This window comes from Camellia sinensis, chromosome 14 (genome assembly GCF_055761805.1).
Source record: "Camellia sinensis isolate YWXY chromosome 14, ASM5576180v1, whole genome shotgun sequence".
Taxonomy (NCBI): domain Eukaryota; kingdom Viridiplantae; phylum Streptophyta; class Magnoliopsida; order Ericales; family Theaceae; genus Camellia; species Camellia sinensis.
In genome coordinates, this window is record NC_138974.1 from 72,738,311 (window position 1) to 72,765,797 (window position 27,487).

At 34.7% G+C, this 27,487-nt stretch overlaps 3 protein-coding genes across 6 annotated transcripts; 1 reads left to right on the plus strand and 2 right to left on the minus strand.

Moving 5' to 3' along the window:
* Window positions 1-1,273: 1,273 nt before the first annotated feature.
* Window positions 1,274-3,880, minus strand: LOC114287066 (BTB/POZ domain-containing protein). The gene is made up of 2 exons (XM_028230330.2): window positions 3,112-3,880; window positions 1,274-2,428 (listed from the first exon to the last, which is right to left on the minus strand). The coding sequence occupies exons 1-2, from the start codon at window positions 3,709-3,711 to the stop codon at window positions 1,475-1,477; spliced, it is 1,554 nt and encodes a 517-aa protein (XP_028086131.2). The 5' UTR covers window positions 3,712-3,880; the 3' UTR covers window positions 1,274-1,474.
* A 3,773-nt stretch (window positions 3,881-7,653) lies between these two features.
* Window positions 7,654-27,259, minus strand: LOC114287068 (phototropin-1). 4 transcript variants are annotated; one of them, XR_003637784.2, is made up of 26 exons: window positions 27,015-27,208; window positions 26,665-26,793; window positions 22,077-22,604; window positions 20,304-20,478; window positions 20,003-20,185; window positions 14,261-14,352; window positions 13,626-13,896; window positions 13,179-13,395; window positions 13,003-13,073; window positions 12,600-12,706; window positions 12,241-12,290; window positions 11,994-12,098; window positions 11,759-11,818; window positions 11,586-11,675; window positions 11,343-11,419; window positions 10,984-11,068; window positions 10,535-10,615; window positions 10,189-10,292; window positions 9,996-10,045; window positions 9,748-9,854; window positions 9,530-9,655; window positions 9,302-9,342; window positions 8,701-8,813; window positions 8,284-8,424; window positions 8,000-8,098; window positions 7,654-7,901 (listed from the first exon to the last, which is right to left on the minus strand). XR_003637784.2 is itself a non-coding variant. In XM_028230332.2 (26 exons), exons 3-25 carry the CDS (start codon window positions 22,594-22,596, stop codon window positions 8,003-8,005), a joined length of 2,973 nt encoding a protein of 990 aa, XP_028086133.2. In that variant the 5' UTR covers window positions 22,597-22,604; window positions 26,665-26,793; window positions 27,138-27,259; the 3' UTR covers window positions 7,654-7,901; window positions 8,000-8,002. The 4 variants fall into 4 exon arrangements, 3 of the variants coding, with proteins under 3 accessions (XP_028086133.2, XP_028086132.2, XP_082761970.1); XM_028230332.2 differs by having other exon boundaries at window positions 9,291-9,342; window positions 27,138-27,259; XM_028230331.2 differs by having other exon boundaries at window positions 9,291-9,342; window positions 27,015-27,230.
* Window positions 15,683-16,976, plus strand: LOC145807863 (carboxylesterase 1-like). The gene is made up of 2 exons (XM_082906833.1): window positions 15,683-16,431; window positions 16,635-16,976. Exons 1-2 carry the CDS (start codon window positions 15,818-15,820, stop codon window positions 16,840-16,842), a joined length of 822 nt encoding a protein of 273 aa, XP_082762959.1. The 5' UTR covers window positions 15,683-15,817; the 3' UTR covers window positions 16,843-16,976.
* Window positions 27,260-27,487: the final 228 nt, after the last annotated feature.

A 27,487-nucleotide genomic window follows, 5' to 3' on the forward strand; every position in this document is an offset into this window, starting at 1 on the left:
AATCTTCTTATGATGATTCTGATCACAAATCATTCTTTGTTCATTGGCAATTATTTAAAAAAATTTAAATTTTTCTAAATTTTTCTTGTTTTTTATGATTTTTCAATTTTTCATGTATTCAAAAACAAATATAATAAATAATGAGAAGTTCAAAAACTTCAATAGTTTAGAAGTGTCACTCAAAATGGGTGTTTTCAAAAGAAAAAAAAAATCAAAATAGTTTGTCCAACACATTTTCTATATTAAATTTCCCTTCCCCAACCCCCAACCCCCTGTTTCAGAGAAAATAAAACAAAAATGATACACAACTGTTATGGTGAGTGTTGGGTGGAGAACCATGTCTTCCTCCCCGTGCCAAAGCCCTCAAAATTCTGAAGGATTTATCAAAAGAAAAATGTTTGAGGGCCACAAAAAGTGTGGCTCAAATGGCTCAAAACTGTCAAAACGACGTCGTTTTGCGTCGTTTTACGCCCAAAACGACGTCGTTTTGATAATTTTGAGCCATTTGAGCCACACTTTTTGTGGCCCTCTATCATTGCTCTTATCAAAATTTTGCAACAGCAAAGACAATGTTCAAATTGATAAGCAAAGCAAACTAGCTAAAAAAAGCAGGGAAAATAGAAGCAAGATCGTCTTAAACACCAAAAAATGTTCTTTTTGTTTTTTGGTCTGTGCAATCAAGACAAAACAAAAAAACAGATGAGCAAAGCAAACTAGCTAGGAAAAGCAGGGAATATAGAACCAAAACCATCTTAAGCACCAACAGCCACTCCTGATGAAGATGGACTGGAGCCAATGCTCTCCCAAGGAGTCTCACCCCAAACGCCCTCGTTGCCCAGCTCATGAGCAGCGGCCTACAAAAGACATGAGGAACTTGTTTGAAGGCAGCTTTGACTACCATAACCAGAAAAATTCATTTCCTAATTTGTTCAAGTGACCTACCAATTCAACTAGAAATCAGTAACAATCAACAATGTCTAACTTCAGCAGCATCCTGGCTCTGCAGATGCACATCCTCAATCCAATCTTGTTTGGCCAAAGGCTTTTATTTTTTATTTTTTGGACTAAATTCACAAAAAAACAAAATAAGTTAAAATAAATATTACATCAAACTCATAATCATTTCATTTTTTTTCTCACAAACATCACATCCAATTAAAAAAAATCTAACCCTCTTCCCAATCACAAATATTTTAATCTACGAAAATAGTTAAAAACTAAAATAACCTACTAAAATAGCCAACATCCCAAACGCGGCCAATGCACAAGCAACTGCAGCAAAACCTTGGCAACTTCAATTCTTTTATGACACTTATTGTTTTATGTTACAAAACTTCGGCATTCAAAAAAATGATTATTCAAACACTCAAAAATCCCAAATGGGTTTTTTAGCAAAAGAAAATTACAGATGGCTTGACGGAAAGAATGGCACTTCATGTGTATAATAGTTGTTGATTTCGACTGTTCGAAAGTTTCAATTTGGATAATCAGAGACTGCTATCTGCAATTGGGACTCGGACACATACTGTCTGATGAAAGCTCTTCTCCACCAAACTTCAAATGCTCTCTGAATATTGGGACAGTCATCTCCTTTATTTAGAAACCGATCAAACCAATTAAGCAAGATCGCCTGTTGTTGTGGCAACGGCAGAGTAAGAATTGTCTGGCTCAATCCATCCTCGACCAATTTCTTATCCATGGATCTACATGCCCTCCTCATCCACGCAAAATCCTCATAAAGAGCTTCTAACCATGTAGACAGCAAAGAATACCGAATATCTTTCGGCACCAAAATGTGTCCTCTCCCAATTGCAATACATAGTTGCGCTGTAATCCTGCTGATTTCATGCCGGTACATAGTGGGAATTTTTGAATGGAGAATAGCAAGCTCCGTCTGATCCGCCCATAATTTCACACATTCATCCCCCATTTTTTTTTGAATTAGGATATCGACTATCCACTGCATGTTATCGGCTTCTCGAGCTATCTCACCCATTAGAACCCCTCGGTCCCGCCTGCTTTCATCAATGCACGTAGCTTCAGATAAGCAAAGTACAAGAGAACTCAAACATCCATGGCAGAGATGATAAAGTGTATCTTTAGAGACATCAAGCCTGTTACTGTAATTGCTGTGGTTGGATGTGTCTTCCCTAAGCAGTCGAGAAATTAGAGTTTTCATTTCCCGTCGGGCTTTATCATCCTTGGCCTGTAAAACACCAGTCAACAGTTTCAAGAAGATATCATCAGCTCTTGAGGATGTTGACGGTTCAGATGATACTCTCTGCAGAACTTCTGGAGCAGAGTCGTGGAGCTGAAGTTGAGTGAGGTGAGATATCACTTTCTCCTCTTCTTCTTCAGACCAAGGAACCGCCTCCAAATACTCTAAGCATGACATTATCCCAGCATCAAACATGACAGCAGAAGATACCTGCAACAGGACACTATTAGGAATCCGTAACACCTAACCAAGATCGGTGAGACATGAAAGCAAAGAAGGACAAATGCATAAAAGTAAGGCTAAGTCTACTGTCGTTACGGTTTCACTATGATCAGAAAGGTTACACAAGATACAGCGATAACCCCCAACTACGTTAAGAAACATTTCACAGAGCAGAAAAAAGTGAGTAAATCAAGACAGACATTTTTATCCCTAAATTAAACAGTAACAAGTAGTAGGATAAGTTTGAAATAATTCATCAAATAAAACATCTCTCCACTGTTTTGCCAAAAATGATGAATCTGTTTTACGGTGTTTTCTGTTTCTAAACAGAGATCAGCTTGACCAAGCCAAATTTTTGTGTCATACTCAAATCATGCGGAGGCTTCTGTTTTTGGTTGTGGTCCTGAACAATCAGAAACCAACATTCAAATTTCTATTTGTCTTCTTCTCTCTTTTCCCCCCCTACAGTTTCTTAGCAACCAAACAACACCATTTCAACACGTTCTATAGTATTTTCTGTAGAAAACAAAAATCAGAACTTCACATAGTTCCAAGTAAATAGCAATCCTAGCCAAGCCCAATTACCACAGTCAAAGTACACAAATATCCCAAGAAATGTCAAGTCAAAAAACATAAACAAATCAAAGAAAGCAAAAAGCACAACAACATACCTTCAACAAAGCCAAAACCTTAGAAACATCCTCACCCATCAACCTCCTCTTCAAATCATCACAGTACATCAACACCACAGCCTCCACATACGCATCCACATCATCACAATCACAAATCTCCACCGTATGCGACACCGCCGCCGCACCGTCCCGCCGCGACAACTTCTCGGCGAAAAACCGACTCCGATCAGCCAGCACCCTTCGATGCACATCCATCGAAACCCTAAACCCATCACGACCTGCGATCGTGAGCTTCACGTCCCCAAAGCCGCCCCAATTGACCGGGTTCCGAAATGGCGCCGTTTCCAGGATCATAGAAACCCTTTCGCGGAGATTGTGCCGAGCCTCGATGGATTGCTTCGATTCCCGGGTCTGCTCCTCTGACATCATCTCGTAGAGGGTCGGGCGGGTCGGGGCGGAGGAGTCGGAGAAGGAGGGCGGAGGAGAGAGAATTTGGGACGGAGACAGAGAAACCCTAGAGGGAGGAGAGAGAAGGGGACGGGAAGGAGGAGAGAGAAAAGGGTCGGAGATGAAGCCTTGCTTGATCATTGTTGAGACTTCTTTGGACTTTTTGTATGGGTTGTGGTTCTCGGTCGCCATTGTTGAAGCTCAGTTTGAGCAGAGAGTGAGAGAGAGAGAGAGAGAGAGAGAGAGAGAGAGAATCCAAGAAAAGCAAGAAGCATTCAAGAAGAGAAGAGAGCTTTAGATCTGAAAGTGTTTTTGAGGGGAAAAGCGTAACTGTGTCAGTGGAAGTGAAACAGTGATTTTATTTATTTATTTTTTAATTATTAGTTAACTGTACCTACAAATTTAACGATAAAAACAGATCATTAAAAATTGGCGGCAGATATTTTACGTAAAATAAATGCTATGCAATGGGACCATTTTCTAGTTTAAAAAAATAAATAAATAAAAATGGAGGCATGTGAGAACATAATAAATAAAAATAAAAAAAAAGTTAGAAGGCAATTTTTAATTTATTTTAAGATTATTCTTTACATAAAAAATTTAAAAAATCAATTTATAACCATCTTTTCAAAATATTTCAATAATACTATTGTGATAATTGTCTTCTTAAAATTTAAATTACATTCATAAATCTTTATTTTAAAGAATAAAATACAAAATTATTATATCATTTATATAAAAAAAAAAAAAATCTATTACTCATATGGCATATAGAACAAACTTGCCACTTCATTTGTTCTATCAACTCCACCCCCATCATTGCCATCTCTGCCTGAGTCCATCTCTCCCAAAGTTATTGAGGTATTTTAAATGTTATTTGTTAGTGCTCGTTTGGCATAAAAAAGTTAAAAGTTTTTTAATTAAAATAGTTACAAAAAAATAAAATAGATTTTTTAGTCTAAAAAAATAAAATAAATTTTTTAGTCTAATAAGACAAAATATCACATCCAATTTATAATTATTTCATTTTTTTCTCATAAAAGTTAAAAAAGTCAAAAAACCTATCACAAACGAGACTTTTTAGCCCCGAACTAAAATCGTCAAAAAGCCAAAAAAACCAAAAAACAAATCATATCCCAAACGAACCCTTAATAGTTTTTATGATTTTAATGTAAATTTATATTGTTTTAAAAAATAATGTCAAAATTTCAATTTTTATAAAACAAAATAAGATTAATATTGTTTGCATTACTAAGACCAAACATAACTAGTTTCACAAAGGGAGAAGCTTGCCTTCGATCTTTAATCAGATTAGATGGTGTTGTTCGACTCGTGGAAATTCACCACGGATCGTATTTTGATAATCTGAACCGTTCAATGTGTAAAACTCGTAGAGTGCTATATACTTGTAAAATATCACGTTGATCAGATATCGATAGCTGTGTGATCAAATCGGATATCGATTTCCGATCAACATAATTTTTTACAGGCATATAATGCTTAACGAATTCTACATATTGAACGATTCAGATGATCAAAACGAGACCCGTAGTAGATCCTCACGGGCCAAATAATATCGTCTAATCTGATTAAGAACCGGAGAAAAACTGTTCCCTTGAAAAAAAAATTTACTCCATCGTTAAATCAACCTTTCACGTTGCCACCTTGGCACTCCCACCCTAACTCCTTCCTTGCTTGCCCCCATTTCCTCACAAATCTTAGTTTCACCACCCGTATTGTTGTCCTCCCTAGTTTCATCACTCCTATTGTTATTTTATGGAAAATTTTAATATACACACTCTTGAAAAGATATACTATATGTATTTCTAATTATATATATTTTTTTAGTTATAATATTATTTTAGTTATGATTAATGAGATATTTAGTAATACCTCATATTGTGTTTAGTTATAATTTAAAAATAAGAAATTATATAATTATTTTCTTTAATGATAAAGTACACATGATACATACCTTTTGAAAAATATATACCATAATATTTCCTCTATTCTTGATCTTCCACCCAAACACTATCCTCCTCTGTGGTGGTGAAAGAGATGAAAAAGAAGAGAATAAACGTAGACATAAAAGACCCTAGAAATTAGAATTACGAGAGTGTAGAGAGTCCGATGAAATTTTAATTTTTTTTAAAGAGATGTAAAGAGAAGATGGGAGTACAAGTGGCCAACATTATTATTTAAATAGAAGCTCCCATCATTTCTATCAATGAAAACTGATACTAAAAAATCTAAAAGAATATTCCTATAACTTTTCAGCAACCTTAAGGATGTTATCGTAATTCTATTTTTTATAAATAAAATATGTTGATTAATTAAATGAATAGATCTAGAAATTAGAACTACAATAGAGTAGACAGTTCAATGAAAATTTACATATTTTTAAGAAGATACAAAGAGAAGATGGGGTATAAGTGGTCGACATTATTATTTAAATAGCAGCTCCCATCATTTCTATCAATGAAATCTAATACTAAAAAATCTAAAAGAATATTCCTAAAACTTTTCACCAACCTTTAAGGATGTTATCGTAATTCTACTTTTTATAAATAAAATATGCTGATTAATTAAATGAATACAACCACTTTATAATATGCATACACTTGTCCAAAAAAAAAAAAGATTTTGAAGATAAAGATAATGGTTGAGATTCCCCCCAACCAAAAACAAATAAATAGTTATGAATGAAAAGAATTTTAATAATATTAGTAGTTCATTTAATGGAACACATTTGATGATGCCCTTTGATTTTTAGTTATGTTGTCTATCAATTTTGCTATGCTTAAGAAAATGAAAAATGCTATTGCTAAATAATACAACTGATTGTTTTGACCATTTAGGAAAAAAATAAATAAATAAACTTATAATTTTTGTTATAGGCTTGCATTCAAGTAAAGGAAATAGAAACAAAATTACATTCATAATGATAAGACTTGAACACAGCATCTAATCTCATCTGGTAAAGGAGCATTCTTCATTGCTTTTGTTACACTCACCATTATTACTGAATAGCATATAATCTATGCCTAGACTTTCTTGTTCTTTTATAGCTTTCCATCCATATCATAAATGAAGATTTCTTACAACAGATTAAATGGAGAGTAACTGTAGGAAGCATAATCATTACTCAGAGGAATAGTTTAGTGAACAGCATCAAAGTGTAAAGATCAACAAATTATTGTCCAGTGGTGTTTTATAGAGTCAAAAACACTACACAAAAAAGCATTCTTTTATCTGCAAAACTACAACATTTATGGGCCATCTTTTTCTTTTTATGGGGTCACTGTCCAATGCAATGACACTCCTCAAAGTGCACTAAAAGCACAATATTATGTTTTCTATTTTCAAAGTCTGATTTCACCACACAATATATCCTTTTTTTAAAAAATTTCTGTCATACAATTAGGTATAATTTAGTTCCTAGCAATATATAATAATGTTTTTTTTTCTTGCTAAAGAGACAAACAAACAAGCCAGGGACCACCATGGGCAGTGTTTGTCCTTTTCAAACAGTATGTTGATGGGTAGTTGTGGACTGTATTAAATTCATTTGTATAGTTCAATTGTAGTAAACCTACTTTCAACCATTGACAAAAAGGATATTTTCTCTAGTTGTTTTTGGTTTGTTCACATGTAACATTTACTCTATTCTTATTTTTCGTTGTTCAAATAGTCATTCATATTATTAAGGCAAGAACCATCACTTAATTTTCCATGAAGTCCTGTCCATCGGATCAAAACATTAGGTAATCTAAAAGAGAAGTAGAAAAATATTGAAGTATTGCTCAACTCAAACTTTTATTTGGGAATCGAAGTCATAAGATGTATTTTGTGCACCCAAAAAGAAAAGAAAAGAAAAGAAAATAAAGTCCGGATTCTATTGTTGAGTGATGCAATTTTCCATCCCTTATTCTTCTCCTATTAATTTTTATTTTTATTTTTAAATAAGACATATTTCTTTGATGAGGTTTACCTCGATTACCAAATGTTGAGCTATTTCTTCATAGTCCTCTTAATATTTAAGACCTTCTAAAGTTCTGACATGATGGTTACAAGTCTGTTGATAAGCAGCAACCAAGAATTCATCCATTTCCATAGTTTAGAGAGAGAGAGAGGTTGAATCAATGAACTGGTTTTATTTACAAAACTTACAAGTATCAATGAACATGCACTAGAAAACATCAAAACACACATACAACAACTCAAACAATGTAAACCGTTCCCAGGCTGAGCTCTGGACACAAATGCAGCAAGCGAAAAACAAATGCCACCGGTGAAATTCCAACTCACTGATCAGGAAAATCTCTCTTCGAGTCCTATCATTATGTGCCCTGAACCAGAGATGAAATTTCGATTTCCAAATTCTGTAACATACCAAGTATTAGAAAGAGAAGGAAATTGTAATTCTCCTTGTAAAAGAGACCCAGAATTATAAAGGAAATAACTAAGTGGTAACACAGACCTTTTAGAAAATATTTGCTAGTAAATCTTCTAGCTCAGGATCAACTACTTCATTTTCTTCTTCAGTCCTTAAGAGAGGAACATCGAGCTTCGGCGGTTTCTACAGATTAGATGCATACATATTTGTTAGCTTAAGAATCTCTAAATTCAAGAAAAAAAACACTACAGTTGATCTATATACAGAACACAAGTTCTCTGAATTCCCGACCTGCTCACCAGAATCAAATACTCCCTTTAAATATGACTTCAAAATTAGATTACACGAGGCAAGGTTACTGATTTTACCATGCAACGAACTAAAGCCCAGTTGATACCCTTGAAGAAAGGATGTCGCTTGATTTCATTCGCTCCTTGGCGTGAACCCAATCTGCTTTTGGGATCTCTGTGCAACAACCGATACATTAACTCCTTTCCAGAGAGACTCACCTGCACCAGTAGAAAAAAGTTATTCCTGTGCTGCATAATTTGAAATTGTGAAGGGAAAAAAAAAAGCAATGAGAAATTCTCATTAATCCCATCAAATTGGACTCGAGCAATAATTTATCCATCAAATTTATACTGTGGTTTTAGTACTTTTTGCCTTAATCTTATACATTTTGTTAGACGAGGAATAAATAAACCAAAACCAATTTCAGGAAAGTGCAAGAATGTCATGTCATTACAATTTGGAAGGTACTTGAATGAATATAGAAGATATCTAACCGATGCAAGGGCTGGGAATTTAAGATCCTTATGAAGAATGTTGGCAAATGTCTTTTGCCTCGTTTTCCCCCTAAATGGTGTGAATCCGTACAGCATTTCATAGAGCAGAATGCCTGTTGAAGTAACCAACAGTCAAGCAGCAAATAAAGTACGTGAATTTATACTCAAATAACATAAAAAGGATTAAAAGGGTAAGGAAAGAAACAAAGTAGATTGTATGAAGTGGAAACTGTAGTACAAAGCATGTAACGTTGGTCATTAAAACATCCATTTCCGTAGTACAAAAGATCTTCATGTTGGTCATATTGACAATATATAGAGTAATTTCTTAATCACGAAGATGAAAATAGAATTTTGGGCAACTTGAAATGATAAAAATTGGGGTAACACGAGAAGTCATGATTTGAATTGAAGAGTTGGAGCAATTCAGACTTGTTTTTGCCAATTTTCAATAGTCCGGATAATCACTTTGGACAGATCAGTACCTACTAAAGGAAATTTATCAATTTTTGTATTTTATTATCCGTGATTTCTTAATTGAAACAAATAATTTAATAATGTCTGGTTTTATTAGAAGAATACAAAATTACCAAGTGCCCACCAGTCCACTGCACTAGTGTGGCCCGCTCCTGATATGATTTCCTGCACATATGAAAACAATGGTCATTCCGAACTAGAAAATTTTGAAAAGGAAAAAAAAGTGAAAAAAATAAATAAATAAATAAATAAAAAGCACAAAACATGAAGATATTTTGAGAGCTAAGTTGTAAATATATGGAACCATATAATACTGAATCTAGTGTTCTTGGATGCAAAAACATAAGCATACCGGAGCTATATATTCTTCAGTTCCAACAAAAGAATTTGATGGCCTCACTGGCTCAGCCATAAAAATTGGAGATTGTTGTTGACCTTTCTTACGTTTTTTCTTTTCATTCGTATTTGGAATCAAAAGCTGCACAAAGCTCAACAAACCAAATAGAACTTTGTGATTAGTACTCCAAATTGCATAAACAATAGAGGTAGGGGATTGAAATTTTGACGCACCTGGGGCTTGCAAGATGTCAAGCAAGACAAGTCAAAATCTGTCAAGGACACGTGGCCATTGCTCTGAAGTACAATATTTTCGGGCTTTAAATCCCTGTAAATTATACCTGTAGGAATAACATCAAGCATGTAATGAAGGACAGAGGATTAAATTAGAGCACGCTTGAAAATAGCTTCATAAACTCAAATATATAAGTGTAATTTTCTAAATGACGGAAAAATATGTACATAATGGTTACAAGAACTACCTTGACAGTGCAGGTACTCCAATGCAACAACTACTTCTGCAGCGTAGAATCTACAAATGTTGGTTTTATGTCATTACAACTAATTAAAAGCCAAATTTAAAAATAAAAATTCATATGGCGCACGCACCTTATATTTTGTATCTGACTGAGTAATATATGTACACACACACACATTGCATTTATTTATTTTTACCTGACAGCATGTTCCTTCAAGACCTTCTTTGGTTGTCTGTCTAAAAGCATGAACAACTCTCCCCCGGCAAAGTAATCAGTTATCAGACAGACATGTGTTTTGGTCTGCAAATTATTATCATTTCATATTTTAATATCCAAACAGACAAATCAAATTATTCAATATAAGACAATTGGATGACATTTAAGTGCATATTTTTCTATTGTGGTAGAATTTTCAGTGAGATTTGCGGGACTAAGTTCTTTAAACTTTTTTGTTTTTTCCTGCAGGTTATGGCAGTTCCCTTGAGTTATCATTTGTTCAAAATAATATTGCACAAAACCAGGTTTGCATCAAATTGTCTAACCTGAAATGAAGCATACAATGCTGGGAGAAAAGGGTGGTCCAACATGTCCAAGATTTCTCTTTCCACACAAGCTCTATGCACCTGCAACAACGAAGAAAAAAAAAAAAAAAAAAAAAAAAAGAAGGAATCATGTGAAAATAATGACAGACTGCAATCTCAGAAAATTATAACTTCTTAAATTTAGGAAGGTGTCACATAAGCATACACACACAAGGACCATCTTATTATTTGCCCAGATCAAACAATAAGACTATGGAACAGATATAGTTCATGTGAAAACTAGAAGTTGCATTAGAACTCAATTATGTATGTGACAAGGTGGATTATTTAAAGTCGAAGACAGAGTAGCTATAATAATATTTCCATTAAAACCATAGGATCTATTGGAGCTTGTTGAGCTGCTAACAAATATTGCGAGTAAAGTTGATGCAACAGTTCATTTTCACTACCTTGTTGCGGTTGAGCATAACCCCCTTATCCATAGCTTTCATGGCGAAGTATTCGCCAGTTCCACACAATTCCACCAAATGCACACTGTCACATAGTTTGAGTTATTGTCTTAATTTACCACACAAAGTATGAGATTTGACACTAGCTTCAAAAGCAAGTTGATAATGCCAAGTCCTTCAAAGAAAGACGTTAAAGAAGGATTGTGATGACCAAACACATTCTTGAGCTAGTTTGCTTGCTGCATTTTTTCTTTTCTTTTTTTCCCAATGGTGCAAATAATCTAATAAATGCAAAATTGATAAGAACACAATCAATCCATCCAAATTGAGAGAATGCAAATTAAGAACAACCGACAAACCTGCCAGTATCACCAGATCCCAAGGGCTTTATTGGCCTAAAATGTGTCAAGCCTATCCGTTCTCCACTATCCACAATCTGTAACTCATAAACCGCAAGAAAATTGAAGAGATAACACCATGAATGTACACAAAGAACTACATCATCAAAAACCCATATTTTTAAGGGTGAACCCTACATTTCAGTTAATTAATTAATTTTGCTTGAAGTATAGAGAGGCACATAGATATTGGAAGTATTATACCTCTTGAATAGCCCTCCAAGATGAGCTGTTTTTCCTGTGAGGCTTTGGGTGAACCACCTTTGAATGGTTAATCCACAAATCCTCTGGTTTCTGAAGATTAGTATAGAGATAGTCACAATTGTGAACCTATCAATTGTCTAAATTAGTGTTAATGTCTGTCAATTGGACATTACCGAATTGGCATCTGGAAGTTCCCTCACTGCATCATCAACGTTTGTGGCAGTTTCTTTCACCTGAGCATCGGCAAAGATGAATCAAACAAGTCTTCACTCATCATAATAAGACCAGACATGAAGTATTGAATGTATTTTTGTGTCCACAAACATGTAAACAAATGATTATGATGTGCAAAGAAATTGGAAGGAAAAAAAAAAAAAATCCAATGAAGCATGTAAAGAGGGTTGAGACCTGTTTGGCATTCTTGTTTGCCATTTCCTCAGGGATGCAGTTGTGAAGTGGTTCAACATGTTCACTGCCATCTAATTGTACCCCGATAAAATACTGTACTTCACCCTGTTTAGAAAATAAAAATTAAGAATTATAAGTAATTATTAACTGATTATTCATGTAATGAAGAAGCAATTTCTCTAACTTCTCAAAAACCACAAGATAATTTATAGCCTTCAGAGATTATTTTTTTAAAAAAAAATAGTACCTTCTGATCCCGCATAGGCTGCAAATGAAACAAATTCCAGAACTTTTTTCCTAGAATGATGTCAGCAAAATTTAGTTAATTCTGGTGGCAAAAAACTATAGTTCAGGCTTTTCATCATAATAATTAATTGACATATGCAAAACAACCAAACCATTAGCAAATCACAATGCCGTGCTTAATTTAATCCAAAGCAATTTCAGTTTTGCATTTTATCTTTTTATACCGTTACATACCATACGACAAACTAAGGAAGAAATAAAATTTGAAGTTCAGATTCATAACGTATATTGTGTGTCTCACATTTCCATACTAAATTATGAGTAGAATTTACAAATTGAAAATCACAAGCATATATATACCACTTTTGGTGTAGTTAATAAGCTGCACGGTGACCTCTGTTTGGTTATCAATTGCTTGTCTAATTTTCCTCACAGTAGCTGGATCAGTTTCGGGACCTTGAAGAAATCTAGTCAAGTTCAAACAAGCAGACACAGATCAGAACACAAAATAAAAAAACTGAAACTTAGGCATTTCCAAATGTTGTTTTTGATTATGTAACCATTGTTAGCTTCCATTTTCATAAACCATTATAACACCTAAAATTTGAAATGTGTAGATCAAAAAATTCAGACATCAATTTTAAATCTACACCACATATTTAAATTCTTGCTACTTTTTGTAAATCTAAAACACGAATTCAATCAAGCCACGCCAACATTTGATTAATTTCGTCCAAATAAGTACTGAAATCTCGATTCTTACCTGCAATTTCTTCCTAATATTTCTTCACGACAGTACTCAGTTAGCTCCAAGAAGCTATCCGATGCAAATATCTGAAAATTCACACGAGACACAATTCTTTTCCTATGAATTGCTCACATTATAAAGTGACAAGGTCAGCTTGGAAGATGATTAATATTTTGAGCTAGAAGCCTTACAATGGGATTATCAGGTAGCCTTGGATCAGTAATGACAAAATTTTTCTCGATACGTTCAAGTGTTGTAGCAAGATCGATGCCTTTTCTCATCTCCTTCTTCCTCACTTTGTCGTCCAAACTGTCTGGCCGCCCATCATCATCACACTCATCATCATCGTCAACCATAACAACTCCAACATCAAATTCTTCACTGTTGGGATGACTTTTCTTTGGAATCCTAAACATACGAAAAGTACTTCATGTATAAGCAATGTGTAGAAAAATGCAACAATAATGCTGTGTTTTTTCCTAAATTTTAAAATAAATTTGTGTAATTTAACCCAGGAAAAAAATTTATTTGCAAAGGCATTTTTTTATCTACAGAAATTCATCCAAAACAATAGTAACATTTTTAAAATTATGAGTCACAGCAGTGAGTGTTTTAATAACAGACATAGTAACACGTACGACATGAAAGAACGAAATTTATTCTCTTTCTTTTCTGGCAACTCGCTGATTTTCTGCATGGATGCTTTGGTACCAGCAACTGAATGCCGTCTCGGGAGAGGTGCCATATTCTCCAAATTTTGCCCCCTTAGGGCTTCTGATCTTTCCTGTTCACTGCCACCTTCTGATCTTCTCATGGTGGGACGGTTTGTTGATTCACTGAGTGCCCGCGGTCTCTTCACCGCCTGCACTAGCTCAGTTACTGAACTAGCAGCCATCTCTTTCTGCCGGGCTGCAAAATTAATTAGAAGATGTAAATATTATATTAAACTCATTCAGCCTAGAAGATTAATTTAAAAAAAATATTTATAATTACAGATTAGAAGACAGATTTTTTTTTTTTGAAAATGCCTAGAAGATAGCTAAAGAGTGAGAGCTTTGGCGCAGTGGTAAGATTGGTGTCATAGATTTGAAACATAAAAACAGTCTCTAAAGTTGAGTAGTGGCGGAAACATTATGCCACGGACTGCCTTTTTGTTAGATAGAAATCAAACATAGAATTCAACATAGAAAGCACATGAATGAATAAGATTTTATAAGATCTGTTTATGGGTCCACTTATTAAAAAAGGATTCCAGAATGTCAAGTTGAAATACCATCGTATCGAATCAACGATTCAGGGAGACCGTTGGGACGGGTCATTTTCTCCTTGGAACCCTCCGTGTGCTTGCTCACCTCCACTTGCATTCTGCAAATTAAATATGCATAAATTAAATACCAAATTAATTACTACAAATAATATTCATTTCATTTATGATATGATTAAAATATAAAAATTAAAAAAAAAAAAAACTTCACAAATTATAGTATTATAATTTATAAGTTTCCTTGCTAACACTTAAATTTCTCACATTCTTTAAACAAAGATGGGTCACAATGGAATGATCCCCACTCTAGAGAACTAATCCCAAAAAATCAACTTTAAGACTATAATATATGATCTTAAGGCTCTATTTAAAATATCTAAAAAATTAAAATTATTTTTAGATGATATTATTTTTATATATATATATATATGATCATCTTACATGGGTTGTATTTGTTTATTTATGGTCCAGTGTATGAATTTAATTGTACTGATTCTCCTTATAATTGACAAACATAATATGTTTTTTTTTTCAGGTGTTGCAAATAGAGCATCATTGACTACTAGTAGGTATAATGTGTTGATGGGTCGGATTTAAGTGAAACATACCATGCGAAATAGACCCCACCCTACATGTTTGCGGGTTTTTTTATTAAACAATATAATGGTCAGGGCTGAACTTAACCCTATCCACATGAGAAACAACCAAGCCGCCCCACACTACCATCTTCTCTCTTTTTTGGGTTATTAAGAGGGGCCACATTCCATTAATATATCAATGTAATGACAAAAAACCAATAATAAAATGATCAAAAAACCCAGCTTAGCAAAACCAACTGTAACAATAATTGGAAATAGACATCAGACTTGGTGGTAAATAGTGCTATATTCTTCCAACAATTTTAAGAATTGTGAAAAATTACTCATAATTTTATCTTGAAAGTGAAGTGTAAGATGTATATTTAATATCAGTATTGTGGGTGTGTTTGGATCGGGAAAAAAAATTTAAATCTTTTTTTGAGTACACAAGACAACTGGCATTCTTCCCCTATGATCAAGGAACAAACAAAAGCAGAGACACATGGCCAACACTATCCAGCACTAAATCTACAAATTGTCAAGTATAGGGCTGATGGTCCAATTGTTGCATCAAGACAAAATATTTCAATCTATGTGTTAATGTACATTGTATAATTTACCATCACCTACCACACACTTACCATCACCTACCACACACTTACCTACTACACTCACCTACCACCACCTACTTCCTACACCTACATCTATATAAGGAACCCCTCATTTGTAATACAGAATATACAACAATCAATACATCAATCATAATACATACAATTTTTCTCTCTCTTTCAATTTATCTTACATGGTATCAGAGCTAGGTTAAGAACTTAGTGATTCCGCTTCACCGGCGGGCGGCAGCCTCGTCTTGGCCGTCCGCCGGACAAACCCAAATTTTCTAATTCTCTCTCTTCTTCCTCAACAAACTGATTCATCAGAGCAACCCGTGAAGCAACGGTCTAGATTCACCCAGATTCAAGCCTAGTCTGCAATGACAAAAAAAAAAAAAAAAAAAAAAAAAAAAAAAAAAGAAAAGCTCCAAGCCTGGAAACAGCTTGGCCGAAATCCTCCCTCTCTCCGAAACCCCGACGGCACGATCACCCGCGTCCAGCAATTCCCAATCATCCCTGCAACACCCGATCCCAACTCTTCCACCTTTCCCGTTCTATCCAAAGACGTCTCTCTCAACCCACATCACAACACCTGGGTTCGCCTATTCCTTCCCCGAGAAGCACTGGATCATAGTTCCTCATCATCATCATCCACCACAAAGCTACCTCTCGTTGTTTACTTCCATGGTGGAGGGTTCACCACTTGCAGTGCATCCACCAATGCTTTCCACAACTTCTGCGTTGATATGGTCATCGAAACCGGTGTCGTAATCGTGTCCGTCGATTACCGTCTCGCTCCAGAGCACCGGCTCCCGGCGGCCTACGATGATGTAGCGGCGCCCAATCCAGTCCGAGGTTCTTCCGGCGGCGGCCGACCCCAGGAGGGAGTAGACGTTGAGGATTCCCATCAGGACTTCCAGCTGGACGCCGGAGATTTTAAGGTCATCCTTGATGAACAGTCCTGCTCCACTCATAACTCCTATGTCATAACCGAGTAAGATGGAAGTCATGGAAGCTAAGGTGGCACACGCCAAAGCAAACATGTTTCGTTTCGGTTTTGGCGAAGGATCGAAATCTGGAATGGGTTTTTGGGGTTCGCCGGAAAACCCATTATTCTCAAGCTTCCGGTCTGCCATCCTTTGGAGAGAGAGAGAGAGAGAGAGAGAGGTGTATATGAAATGAAGGTGTGTGTTGATGATGGAGGGTTCTGCGTGAGTTCACTGATTTTTCAAGCTGTTTTCTCATGGGCGTTAGCGCTGGTGGAAACATAGCCTACCACGCGGATAGAAAATCTATGGATGCTTTCAAAGATAAAGCAACAACACCCCAGGCACACATACACACACACACTTGCACTATACCAACCTATTTTAATATTTTACCATCCACTATCCTAGCCCACTGATTTATTTTATTCATCACTTTGCTAGATACTGTGCACATTCTCATTCTCTTTCTTCTTATTTTTATTATTATCCCATGGCCATAACCCACTTTCTGATGCAACATATATATATATATATATATATTTTTTTTTTTAATCACCCCACTCCCTCTCGTTCCTTTTTCTCTCCCCCAGAATCACTTTACTCATCTCCCTCATTTGCCTTACTTTATCCCCGCATTCATACATTTTTTTTTTATTATTCTTATTTTTATTCTTCTTATTATTCTTTGCACCCAAAACCACAAAAAAAAAAAAAAAAACAAAACAAAAAAAAAAAAAAAAAAAAAAAAAAAACCAAAACAAAACAGATTTGCCCAACAACTTTGTTTTATTTATATTAAGGATCCACCCTGATCCCAGTTCTCCACATACAAAAACACAAAAAAAAAAAAAAAAAAAAAAAAAAAAAAAAAAAAAAACAATACACACCAACACCCACATTCACAGGTGAGATTTTTCTTCTCTATTCTGCCACCGGTCTTTTCTTCTTGCCTCCGTCCTGGGCGGCCCTTGCCGGTATTGCCTCCGTGTTTCCCATTCCACTGGGCACGATCACTACTCCTTGCTCCTCCACTGCAGCATATGGCGGACTTCCAAATCGGAACATCACGGTGGCCTTCCGCTTCAGCTCCTTGTTTTCTGCCCTTAGCACGCTTATCTCTGCTCGCGCATCCTTATACATGCGTTGGAGCAGAGCCAGCTGGGAGTTTAACTGCTGCACCTCATTTGTCCTACTCTGCAGCCGGTGAGACAGATTTGTAACCGCCGTCATGGACTCCACACATGTCTTCAACGTATACTGATTGGCCTCCACATCCGACTGCACCGCCATTTTTTGCTCCACAGACCGCATCGGAAAGTTCAGCGGAGCAAACCCAGCAATGTTTGGTTGCGGTTCACTGGCCACCGCACCAGTTCTCTCTCCTGTGGACTCGTTGAGGTCGGGAAAGAGGGTGAGCAGCCCGCGGGACGACGAAGCCATTTTCTGGGCAACAGCAACAGAGTGTTACAGACTATCTCTCTCAGCAAAACGACCTCTCTTTCTCAGCAAAATGAAGAATTTTTCAGAGGTTTCTCTCAGTTTTTCTGTCTCAGTTTCTGCCTCCTCCGCTTCGGTTTATAAAGACCATGACACAGAGACAGCCACGCGCATCGCGCGCCTCTTGACGCCAGACAAACGGGCACGTCAGCCAAAGCACTCACGTGCCTCGCCATCATATCTGGCACGCCTTTTGATGCATCGGGCACGCCTTTTGAAGGCACGCCTTTTGACAAATTGGGCACACCTTTTGAGGGCACGACTTTTGAGGGCTCGATATCTACATCCATGTATATTTTTTGGGCAGCCTCTATACACACTCATACAGTGTCTTCTACACCGGTCAGCTTTATCAATCCCTTTGTTTCAACCTCAAATAGGTTTCTATCTTCACACATATTTGAGTATAAGTCGTTCATGGCGCATTCCCTAAGTCGCCCCCTTGGTGCACCACCACAACCTTCTACAACGGTCTGACACGACCACACAGTGTTTGCTCAGCTTCTACATCGGTCCGACATGACCCCGTAAACTATCTTCTACAACGGTCCGACATGACCCCGTAAACTGTCCTGCTACCTCGGTCCGACATGACCCCGTAAACTGTCCCGACATTGATTCCGGTCAGCTGCTACAACGGTCCGACATGACCCCATAAACTGTCGTCTACAACGGTCTGACACGACCACACAGTATCTGCTACAACGGTCCGACATGACCCCGTAAACTGTCTTCTACAACGGTCCGACATGACCCCGTAAACTGTCTTCTACATCGGTCTGACACGACCACACAGTGTCTGCTACATCGGTCCGGCATGACCTCGTAAACTGTCCTGCTACATCGGTCCGGCATGACCTCGTAAACTGTCCTTCTACACCGGTCCGACATGACCCCATAAAGTGTCTCCTACAACGGTCTGACACGACCATACCGTGTCTCCTATCCATTTTTTATTTATCAGTTTATTTTTCTGTTTTGTAACTCTCTCCAAACTCAAGTTGGTTTGTGCCTATCCTCCTTGAGTTTGAGGAGGGCTGTTAATGTACATTGTATAATTTACCATCACCTACCACACACTTACCATCACCTACCACACACTTACCTACTACACTCACCTACCACCACCTACTCCCTACACCTACATCTATATAAGGAACCCCTCATTTGTAATACAGAATATACAACAATCAATACATCAATCATAATACATACAATTTTTCTCTCTCTTTCAATTTATCTTACACTATGCTCTACTTATTACGTGGATATATCAAGAAAGAGGCCATTACGAATTATTTGGACGAGCTCTTCTACTCTAGGTCAAGTTTTCTTTTGGTTATAAAATTTATTCGGGGAGAGATCCAGTTTCATGAAGTAGTGAATGGTCTTATCAATACAAAAATGTTTTAACTCTTCAAAATTTTCAATTGCTCTCATATTATCATTGTAGTAATTAGGTTCAAGCTTTCCTCAAACCCTTATTTATCAATGATGGTCTGCAGGGGCAGTTGGGGCAACGACTACAAAAATTTTGAAAAATCCTTTTAATACAATAGTACTAGTTAAGAATATTTTTAAATTACATTTTAAAGATTTTTATAAAAAATAAAATAAAACATGAATAATATTGTATGGCCCATCAAGTTAAAATCTTGCATGCATCCTTGGATTGCATGAAACCATAAGTAGTGGAAGGCTAAAAAAATTGTCATAGATTTCAAATAAAATCCCTCAGAAAAAAAAAAAAAAAAAAAAACACTAAAAATCACAATCAATGAAATTCTTTCGAGTTATCATAATAAATCCCAAAGATAATACATATTTAATGATATTATTTCAGTCTAAGAATTGAAAAAATAAAAATATTACACGCTAATGTATTAGTGTTGCTCTATTTTCTCTCACAAAAAAATATTTATAAATTCTTGTAAAAAAAGTTCAAAACATTAGTATTTTGATGTATGACATTAATAGAATCCTATGCATTATTGAGAGAGAGAGAGAGAGATTTGTATGCATATAGTGATATATAAGTGTGTGTGTTTGAGGGAGACAATTGAAAAGAAAGAGACTAACCCAATAAATTTGAGGACTTTTCCAGTATCATCCTTGATAGGTGAGATTGTGAGGAGGTTCCAAAAGGGTGTCCCATCTTTCTTGTAATTGAGCAACCTCCCACAGTAATTAGTCCCCAATTTCAAGGCTTCCCGGATCTTTGCCACATCTTCTGGGTCCGTACCTATACCCTGTAAAAATCGACTGCACCCGCACCAACAAATAAAATGTCTTAAATACCCCTCACAAGGCTAATGTCTTAATACCTCTAATAAAGATTGTTATGACAATTAAACGTGACAAACTCAATGATGAGTCCTACCAATTCCTCCCTATGACTTCTTTTGATGTGTAACCAGTCATATTAGAGAACCCGGTGCTAGCATAAATAATTGGGTAATCAGGTTTGGTTGCATCAACAACCACAAATGTTTGTTGAAATGTCGATAATGCATCCTTTAAGCCTTCAGACATTTTAGGAAACGCTCCCTCTTTTCCTGGCATAGAAACACAACAAATCAAATTATGACCAATTTCTTAATTTTATCATCTTGCATTTATTAATGAGAGTAAAATAGTTATTATTATACAATGAGAATTTCACAGCAAACTATCTACACAAAATGATTAAATGCTTGCACTTTGAAAAAATTACAATTTTGAATAATAACGGGAATAATATACTCCTTTCTTTAAGAGCAAGGATCCTCTAGAGTGATTTTTCTCTAAAGTTTCCTAAAGTGCTACAGTGTATGGTTGAGATTTACTGGCAAGTCACATCAATTTTTCTGATGTGACTTGCCAATAAATCTCAACCATACACTGTAGCACTTTAGGAAACTTTAGGGAAATTTCACTCTAGAGGATCCTTGGTGTTTCTTTAACCTCTCAATTGTGATGACAAAATAAGTGTGAATACAATTTCTCATAATCAATTATCCTTATGGCTTTATATACTAATTCTATAAATAAATAAATAAAATGTATTTTTATCATATTTTTTAGGAAAAATTTTCACATCAATGTATAACTTCAAAAATAATTACAAATTAATGATAAACTTTATCAATATTAATAATAAAAATTATAAAAATTTTCATACATATGCAATAATTTCTTCAAATTACCACTGAGGGGTAATTTTCCTTTTTTTTAAAAAACTAATTGATAGCTAGTGAATTTTACAAACAGCACTTGTCTAGTAAGTTAAAAATGTGACAAGAAGATAGGTGGTGGGTATGGGACATTTAACTTCTTTTTTTTTTTAAATTTATTTTATTATTATTTTTAAAAAAAGTATCAATATTAATTGAAAAATCAATTGTTGATAACATCTTAATGCTATAAAAACAAAATTTGTACATAATAATTTCATGATGCATATTATTTCCATTCATTCATTAATTTTTTTTATCTGATTTATAATTATAATAATATTAGTCACATCATTTTATATGAATTTTTTTATATAAAAATTATGTCAATTTAGGATTTTATTTTTATGAGAGACTTACGTGTAAATCCTAATAGGTGAACTTATTGTTTAATAGGTCTTATGATAATTAATGATATTTTTCATCAAACACTATTAAAAAATATCACTAATTGTTAATTTTCAATGACAATTTAAAAATTTTGCCACAAAAAATCACTAATTATAAATTTTAGCAACAGTTTAAAAAAATCGTCACAAAAAAGTCTAATTTTCAACTTTCACAAATATTATACTTTTTAAGTATATTTATGTTAGGTATATCTAAAAATTAAAAAAATTTGCTTAAAGTATTAAAAAAATTCAGTAAAAATAAAAAAAATGCGGAAAACAAAAAATTTCAATTTTCTGAAAAATAAATCCTAAAAATTCAAACCAAACAATCTGATTAATATTAATAGAAAGATCAATTGTTGATAATATCTTAATGCTATAAAAACAAAATTTGTACATAATAATTTCATGATGATATTATTTATATTAATTCATTAAAAAAATTAATACTATACGATTTAAATTATAATAATATTTTTTGTATGACCTTTTTATATAAAAATTATTTGGATTTAGTAATTTTATTTTTATTTGTTGATTGAGGAATACCTGATCCATCATCGGACACATCACCGGAGCTCCGCATAGAGTCACCCGAGTCATTTGTAGAGCTCCCGGGTCTGTGAATCGGGTCATCCCCGGAAGTTCTGGCCTTCACCACCTGTGGCTTTCCAGTTTCAGTGTCCGTCTTCAGTACCAATCCCCACTCCGCCGCCCTTTTCGCCGCCATTCCGAATTCGCCCGACACCTTCGTCTTCCCACTCGATTTCTGACAGCTATTATCGGAATCGCCGACGATGTCAGAGGCAGTCAGCGGCGGAGAAGAAGGGTCCTTGAGGGCCATCCATGAGGTGATTTGGTCAGAGTTGGAAGAGAGATTGGGCTGGTCAAGTGGGTTTAGCCAGGTTTTCCAGGTGGTCTGTTGTCGTTGTTGTGATTGTGATTGTGAGGCAGAGGAGGAGGATGATGATGATGATGATGGGTTGAAGACTTCAAGGGAGATGCGTGAGTTTCTGGGTATTTGCGATTGGTTGCTTCTGCTTCTTCTTCCATGGTCTGATGGTTCCATGTCTATCTCTGTATGATTAAATTACATCACATTCACATATATACAAAAGCTTGACATGTAAGTAATTGTGATTGGCATATTGTCGTCGTGGATGATGCTCTCCGTTGGTGGTGGCGCACAGAGTTGCACAGTGAACATTGTTCATAGAGACATTTTTAGGTGGTTGAAGTGGGGACATCACACTGAGACTAGTTGGAGTTTGAGATTTTTTTATTTTTTTTTAGGGGGGTTAAGTAGGATACTCAATCAGTTTTTACGCACTAAATTAAGTCTTTACAGTCTAATCTAAACAAATCTTTCGAAATAAGTTTTCATTCAGTCTATCAGCTCAAGACCTCAACGGTTTTATGGCAGTGGGGAGAATTGAATCTAATACGTATAAAAAAACATATTCTTAAACGTGTAAAAATTATAAAAAATAATATAATTTAAAATAAATTAAAAATTGACTTTTGATTTTTCCAAACGGGCCCTATGTCAACCTTGAGGTTGGAGTTTGAGAGTTAGGAGTGATGTTTTGAAACAGTTTCAATATGATATTGACACTACATTAAGAAATAGGAAAGTTTTTGTTTGTTTATATAGAAGTGCAATGATATTGAAACAAAATTTTGTGTATATATATATATATATATATTTTACAATATTGTAACCTTTTATGAGTCTTTCTTTTCAAATAAAAAAAATCTCATATCCTTTTTTTGTAATTTTAAAATTGTCATTATCACATTGTTTTGGACCAATTTATAATAATTATTATTTTTGTACATTAATTGTTTATAGATCTCTTTTTCTTATCAACAATGATTCATCCCCCTTTTCCCCCCACCCCCTTTGACCTCCTCTCTCTCTCATTGGTTACCTTTTCTTTTTCTTTTTCTTTTTTTTCCTGCTCCTCCAATCACCATCTGCCATGTGGCAAAGGGGGTGAGGGGGTGACCCCCAAAAGGGAGTCCCAAGCATTATTATTTTCTTATATGAAAAATGCTACATTTATTAACAATTTGTTCAAATTTTTCTTACAAATTATCGTGTCATGCAATAATAAAATAAGACTATAAAAAAAAAAAAAAAGGTGATAGAAGCCATATCAACTTATAAATAAATAAATAAAAATTTAAATAAGGTTATTTAGCTCACTCAACAAACTTGTGTTAGGCATAATTTGGTAAGCACAGGGACGTGCCTACTGCCACAATCCAAAGTTAAAAATAAAAATAAAAGAATTACCAAAAAAACCCACATAATAATATATTCAATCAATTTTTTGTCACTTTTCTCAACTTGTAAGGCCATCTCCAACGTTTAACCAAATCCATCACCAAATTTAAATTTGGTGAAAAAGTACACTTTTTTAGTCTCCAATGGTTTCATTAAAACTGTATTAAATTGAGAACATCCCAAATCTTTCACCAAACTAAGTATCTGAATTAGCTTTCACAGTTTACTATGCGTGTACGTTGGGGGTGGGACCCACCGAACGACCGGCCGGTTGTGCTCTGATCATCCGGCTAACTAAACAATTCCCAGAACATAGCTATGGTTTGGACTGCGAACTACCTTGCAAATCATTCAATTGAAATTATCATCGTTCTTTGCATTCTCTCTCTCTTTGATTTTGGACCCATGGCACTTCTTCATTCATCCAATTCAAGCATTGATAACCCAAAAATCAAGGAATTTTCATTTCAATCTTTAATCTTATTATTTCTCAATTCTCATTTTTCTCTTCAACACAATCCATTCTATTCCTCATAATAACTTTTGTTGTTTCTAAGGCCAAACCTCCATTTTCTCAACCCATCTTCTCTCTCCTTCCTCGTCTTTCTCTGCTCAACTAGCCGCATAAAAATTCGTGTTCTGTACTCTGTTTTTGTCGTTCTTGTTTTTCACTTTTGTTCTTTTGTGCTTTCTCTCTCTCTGATGTGTTGTTGTTTGTAAATTTTCAACTTTTTCAACAAACCATTTGCAAATTCGTTGAGCCATTCACAAATGTGTTTTTTTTTTTTTGGGTGACATTTTGTATTTTTTTACCCATATCAAATCATTGGATACCCATTTCCAAAAGAACCGAAATTTCAGCTTTTAATCATCTAGCCTTCAAAATTGACCATTTCATGGTTTCAACACACTGGGGATTCCTACAATGTATGGAACACAGAGCAGAAATTGTTTTTTTTTCATTTGCTCTTGCCGGTTGACCGGTCGGACAACCGGCCAATCGATCCCCCGAACAACTTGTGTTTTGATGATAGGTACAAATTCACCGATGGAATGACTGATATCAGATATAAGAATTTGTGATTTTTTTACTCAGATTTGATGAAATATTTGGTGAACCGTTGAAGATGCCTTAACAAAGTTGTAATTATAAATATCTTCAAAATTATGCATTTAGTTTTTTTCTTTTTTTTTTTAAATTTAGTATTCACCCACAATTTTTAATATTCAGCATTCATCCCAGAGCACCTCACATTTAGAAGCCTGATTTAGTGCAGTTTATGGGACTAATTATCATCTTTTATTTTGAAATATGTGTCGTAGCATTTACTTATAACTTATGAAGTAAAAATAATTTATATAAGTTCAAAAAATTCATTATCAAAAAAAATAATAATAAATAAATAACTTTAAATTTTAACTTCTAAAATTAACTTTCAGCACGTAAAAATTTAAACTAAACAGGCCAGGAGGGCAGTTTGGTAAACTGAGACAAGTTAAGTTACTGACTTGCTAAAATAATAAAAACAAGAAAGTAGAAACAGCTAACAGCTGATACTTCAATTCATAACCAAACTACCTACCAAACATTTGTTTAATGGTAGCTCGTTAATTAATTAAAAGCACATCAAACACTCTTTATCTATTTGCTGTCTCAGTTCGTGAGAGTGATGGTGAAATACAAAAATAAAATAAACCATTATAACTGAAAAGCGAATCTAACATAGAATACTAAAATATAGTTTAATTACTGCATTTGTTTAATCAGTTGCAGTGACTGAGAACAGATCTTTAAGCTACAAAAAGCCCCATTTGAGACAACTTGAGGCCTCGTTTGGGATGTAGATTGACTTTTTGACTTGATTATTTTAGTTTGGGACTACAATAACCTCGTTTGAGATGAAATTTTTGATTTTTTTAATTTTTGTAAAAGAAAAAACAAAATGATTATGATTTGAATGTGAGAACTTTTAGCCTGAAACTAAAAACCCTATTTTGTTTTTCAACAATGCTAGGTAGCTCAAAATTTTGTGGCTCAAATCACTCAAAATGACGTGGTTTTGAGTGTAAATGATTATAAAACGACATCGTTTTGACAAATTTAAGCCATTTGAATAACAAAATTTTGAGCTACCAAACTCATGCCAAACTCAACCGCCAAACGACCACTCAGAAGTTTGCATTGGAAAGGACAAATATAAAAATTCAATATTAACAAGGGTTTTCAACTTTTTATGTAAAATCTAATTAGAATAATGCTAAATTTGAGTCACCAAATATATTTTTTATTTATTGAGTCTCACTTTTTTATATTTATACCAATATCCAAATTTTGGGTCAGGATTAATAATTGTCTCAAAATTCATGTCCTCTTGTATTAAGGCACTTTTAATTAGACAATCATATTTACAAATTTCCATATTTCAAGATTTTCGTCATATTGTATAACTAAAAATGCGTTAGAGATAAAAATTTGACTCAGATGAACCATCCACGTGTGGATAGAGCAACCCCTTAATCAAGAACAATAAGCATATGGAAATCTTCAGAATTACTGATAAGAATTAGGCTTAATTAGAACCAGAAAGGCATGAATTTCCTCAAACAAGCCTAACACAAGAATTGGGGTTGGTTTTCATCTCTGATTGATTCTAATAATTTTATGAGCAATATTATACATAATTAGTTTGTTTTTTTTACTTAAAACTTTTTAGTGAACTCACATTAATAAATACAATTCTAATAATATAAGAAAAATGATACACAAGTAAAGTAACACTGTTTCCTTTTTTGGGTCAACCATGAACACCAAGAAATCAAGAAAGAAGAGCCTGAAATAGAAAGTACCTCAAATGAAGCTGAGCTTGCTGAATTGAATTTGTTGGTCCCCTGCCTTGTCTCTACCCGACCACTTCAACTTTCCAATGAGCAAATGATTTTAGAGAGAAGATGACCTTGATTGGACATTGAGCAGATCTAGAGAGAGAGAGAGGTGAATGAATCAGAGAGATCACAGACTTTTTTATGGAGAAAAAAGAGGGCTAGAAAGAAAAAAGAAGATGAGAATGATTGTCGTAAAGGGTAAGACTCCCATGACTGTACACAACAACAATAAACATGTTTCTTCTAATGCTTAAAAAAGCATTTTCAGCAAACAAACAACCCTTTATTTTTTTCCTGAATCAAAATCACTTTACCTCCACTGGATTTCTCTTGTACAGAGGGAAATTGATTGGCAATAAGAAAAGCTAACAGAAGAAGAAGAAGACGAAACAATCTTCCAAAAAAGCAGTTTGGAGTATGGAAGGCTCTTTACAGACCTGCTTGACTTCCTTACAACGCTTCTCGTGTCTCTCCCCTGTCCTCTCACCAGTGACATAAAAAAAAGCCTAATTTATTAAGCTTGAAACATTGGCCTTTGTTTGTTTTTCAGAAAAAATTTTAGGAGGAATGTTTTACAAATGAATTTTTAAGAGTAATTAAGTTAAATAAAATTTTTCAAATAAATTTTAAAATTTTGTTTGATTATCTACTTTTTAAAATTATTCTTTTTTTAATACACATCAAATCAATCATTTTTTTTTAAACTTTTTCCCTAAAATAATTTTTCAAAATTATTTCTGAAAAAAAACAAACTAAACAAATTTTTGTATTTTTTATCTCAAAAACT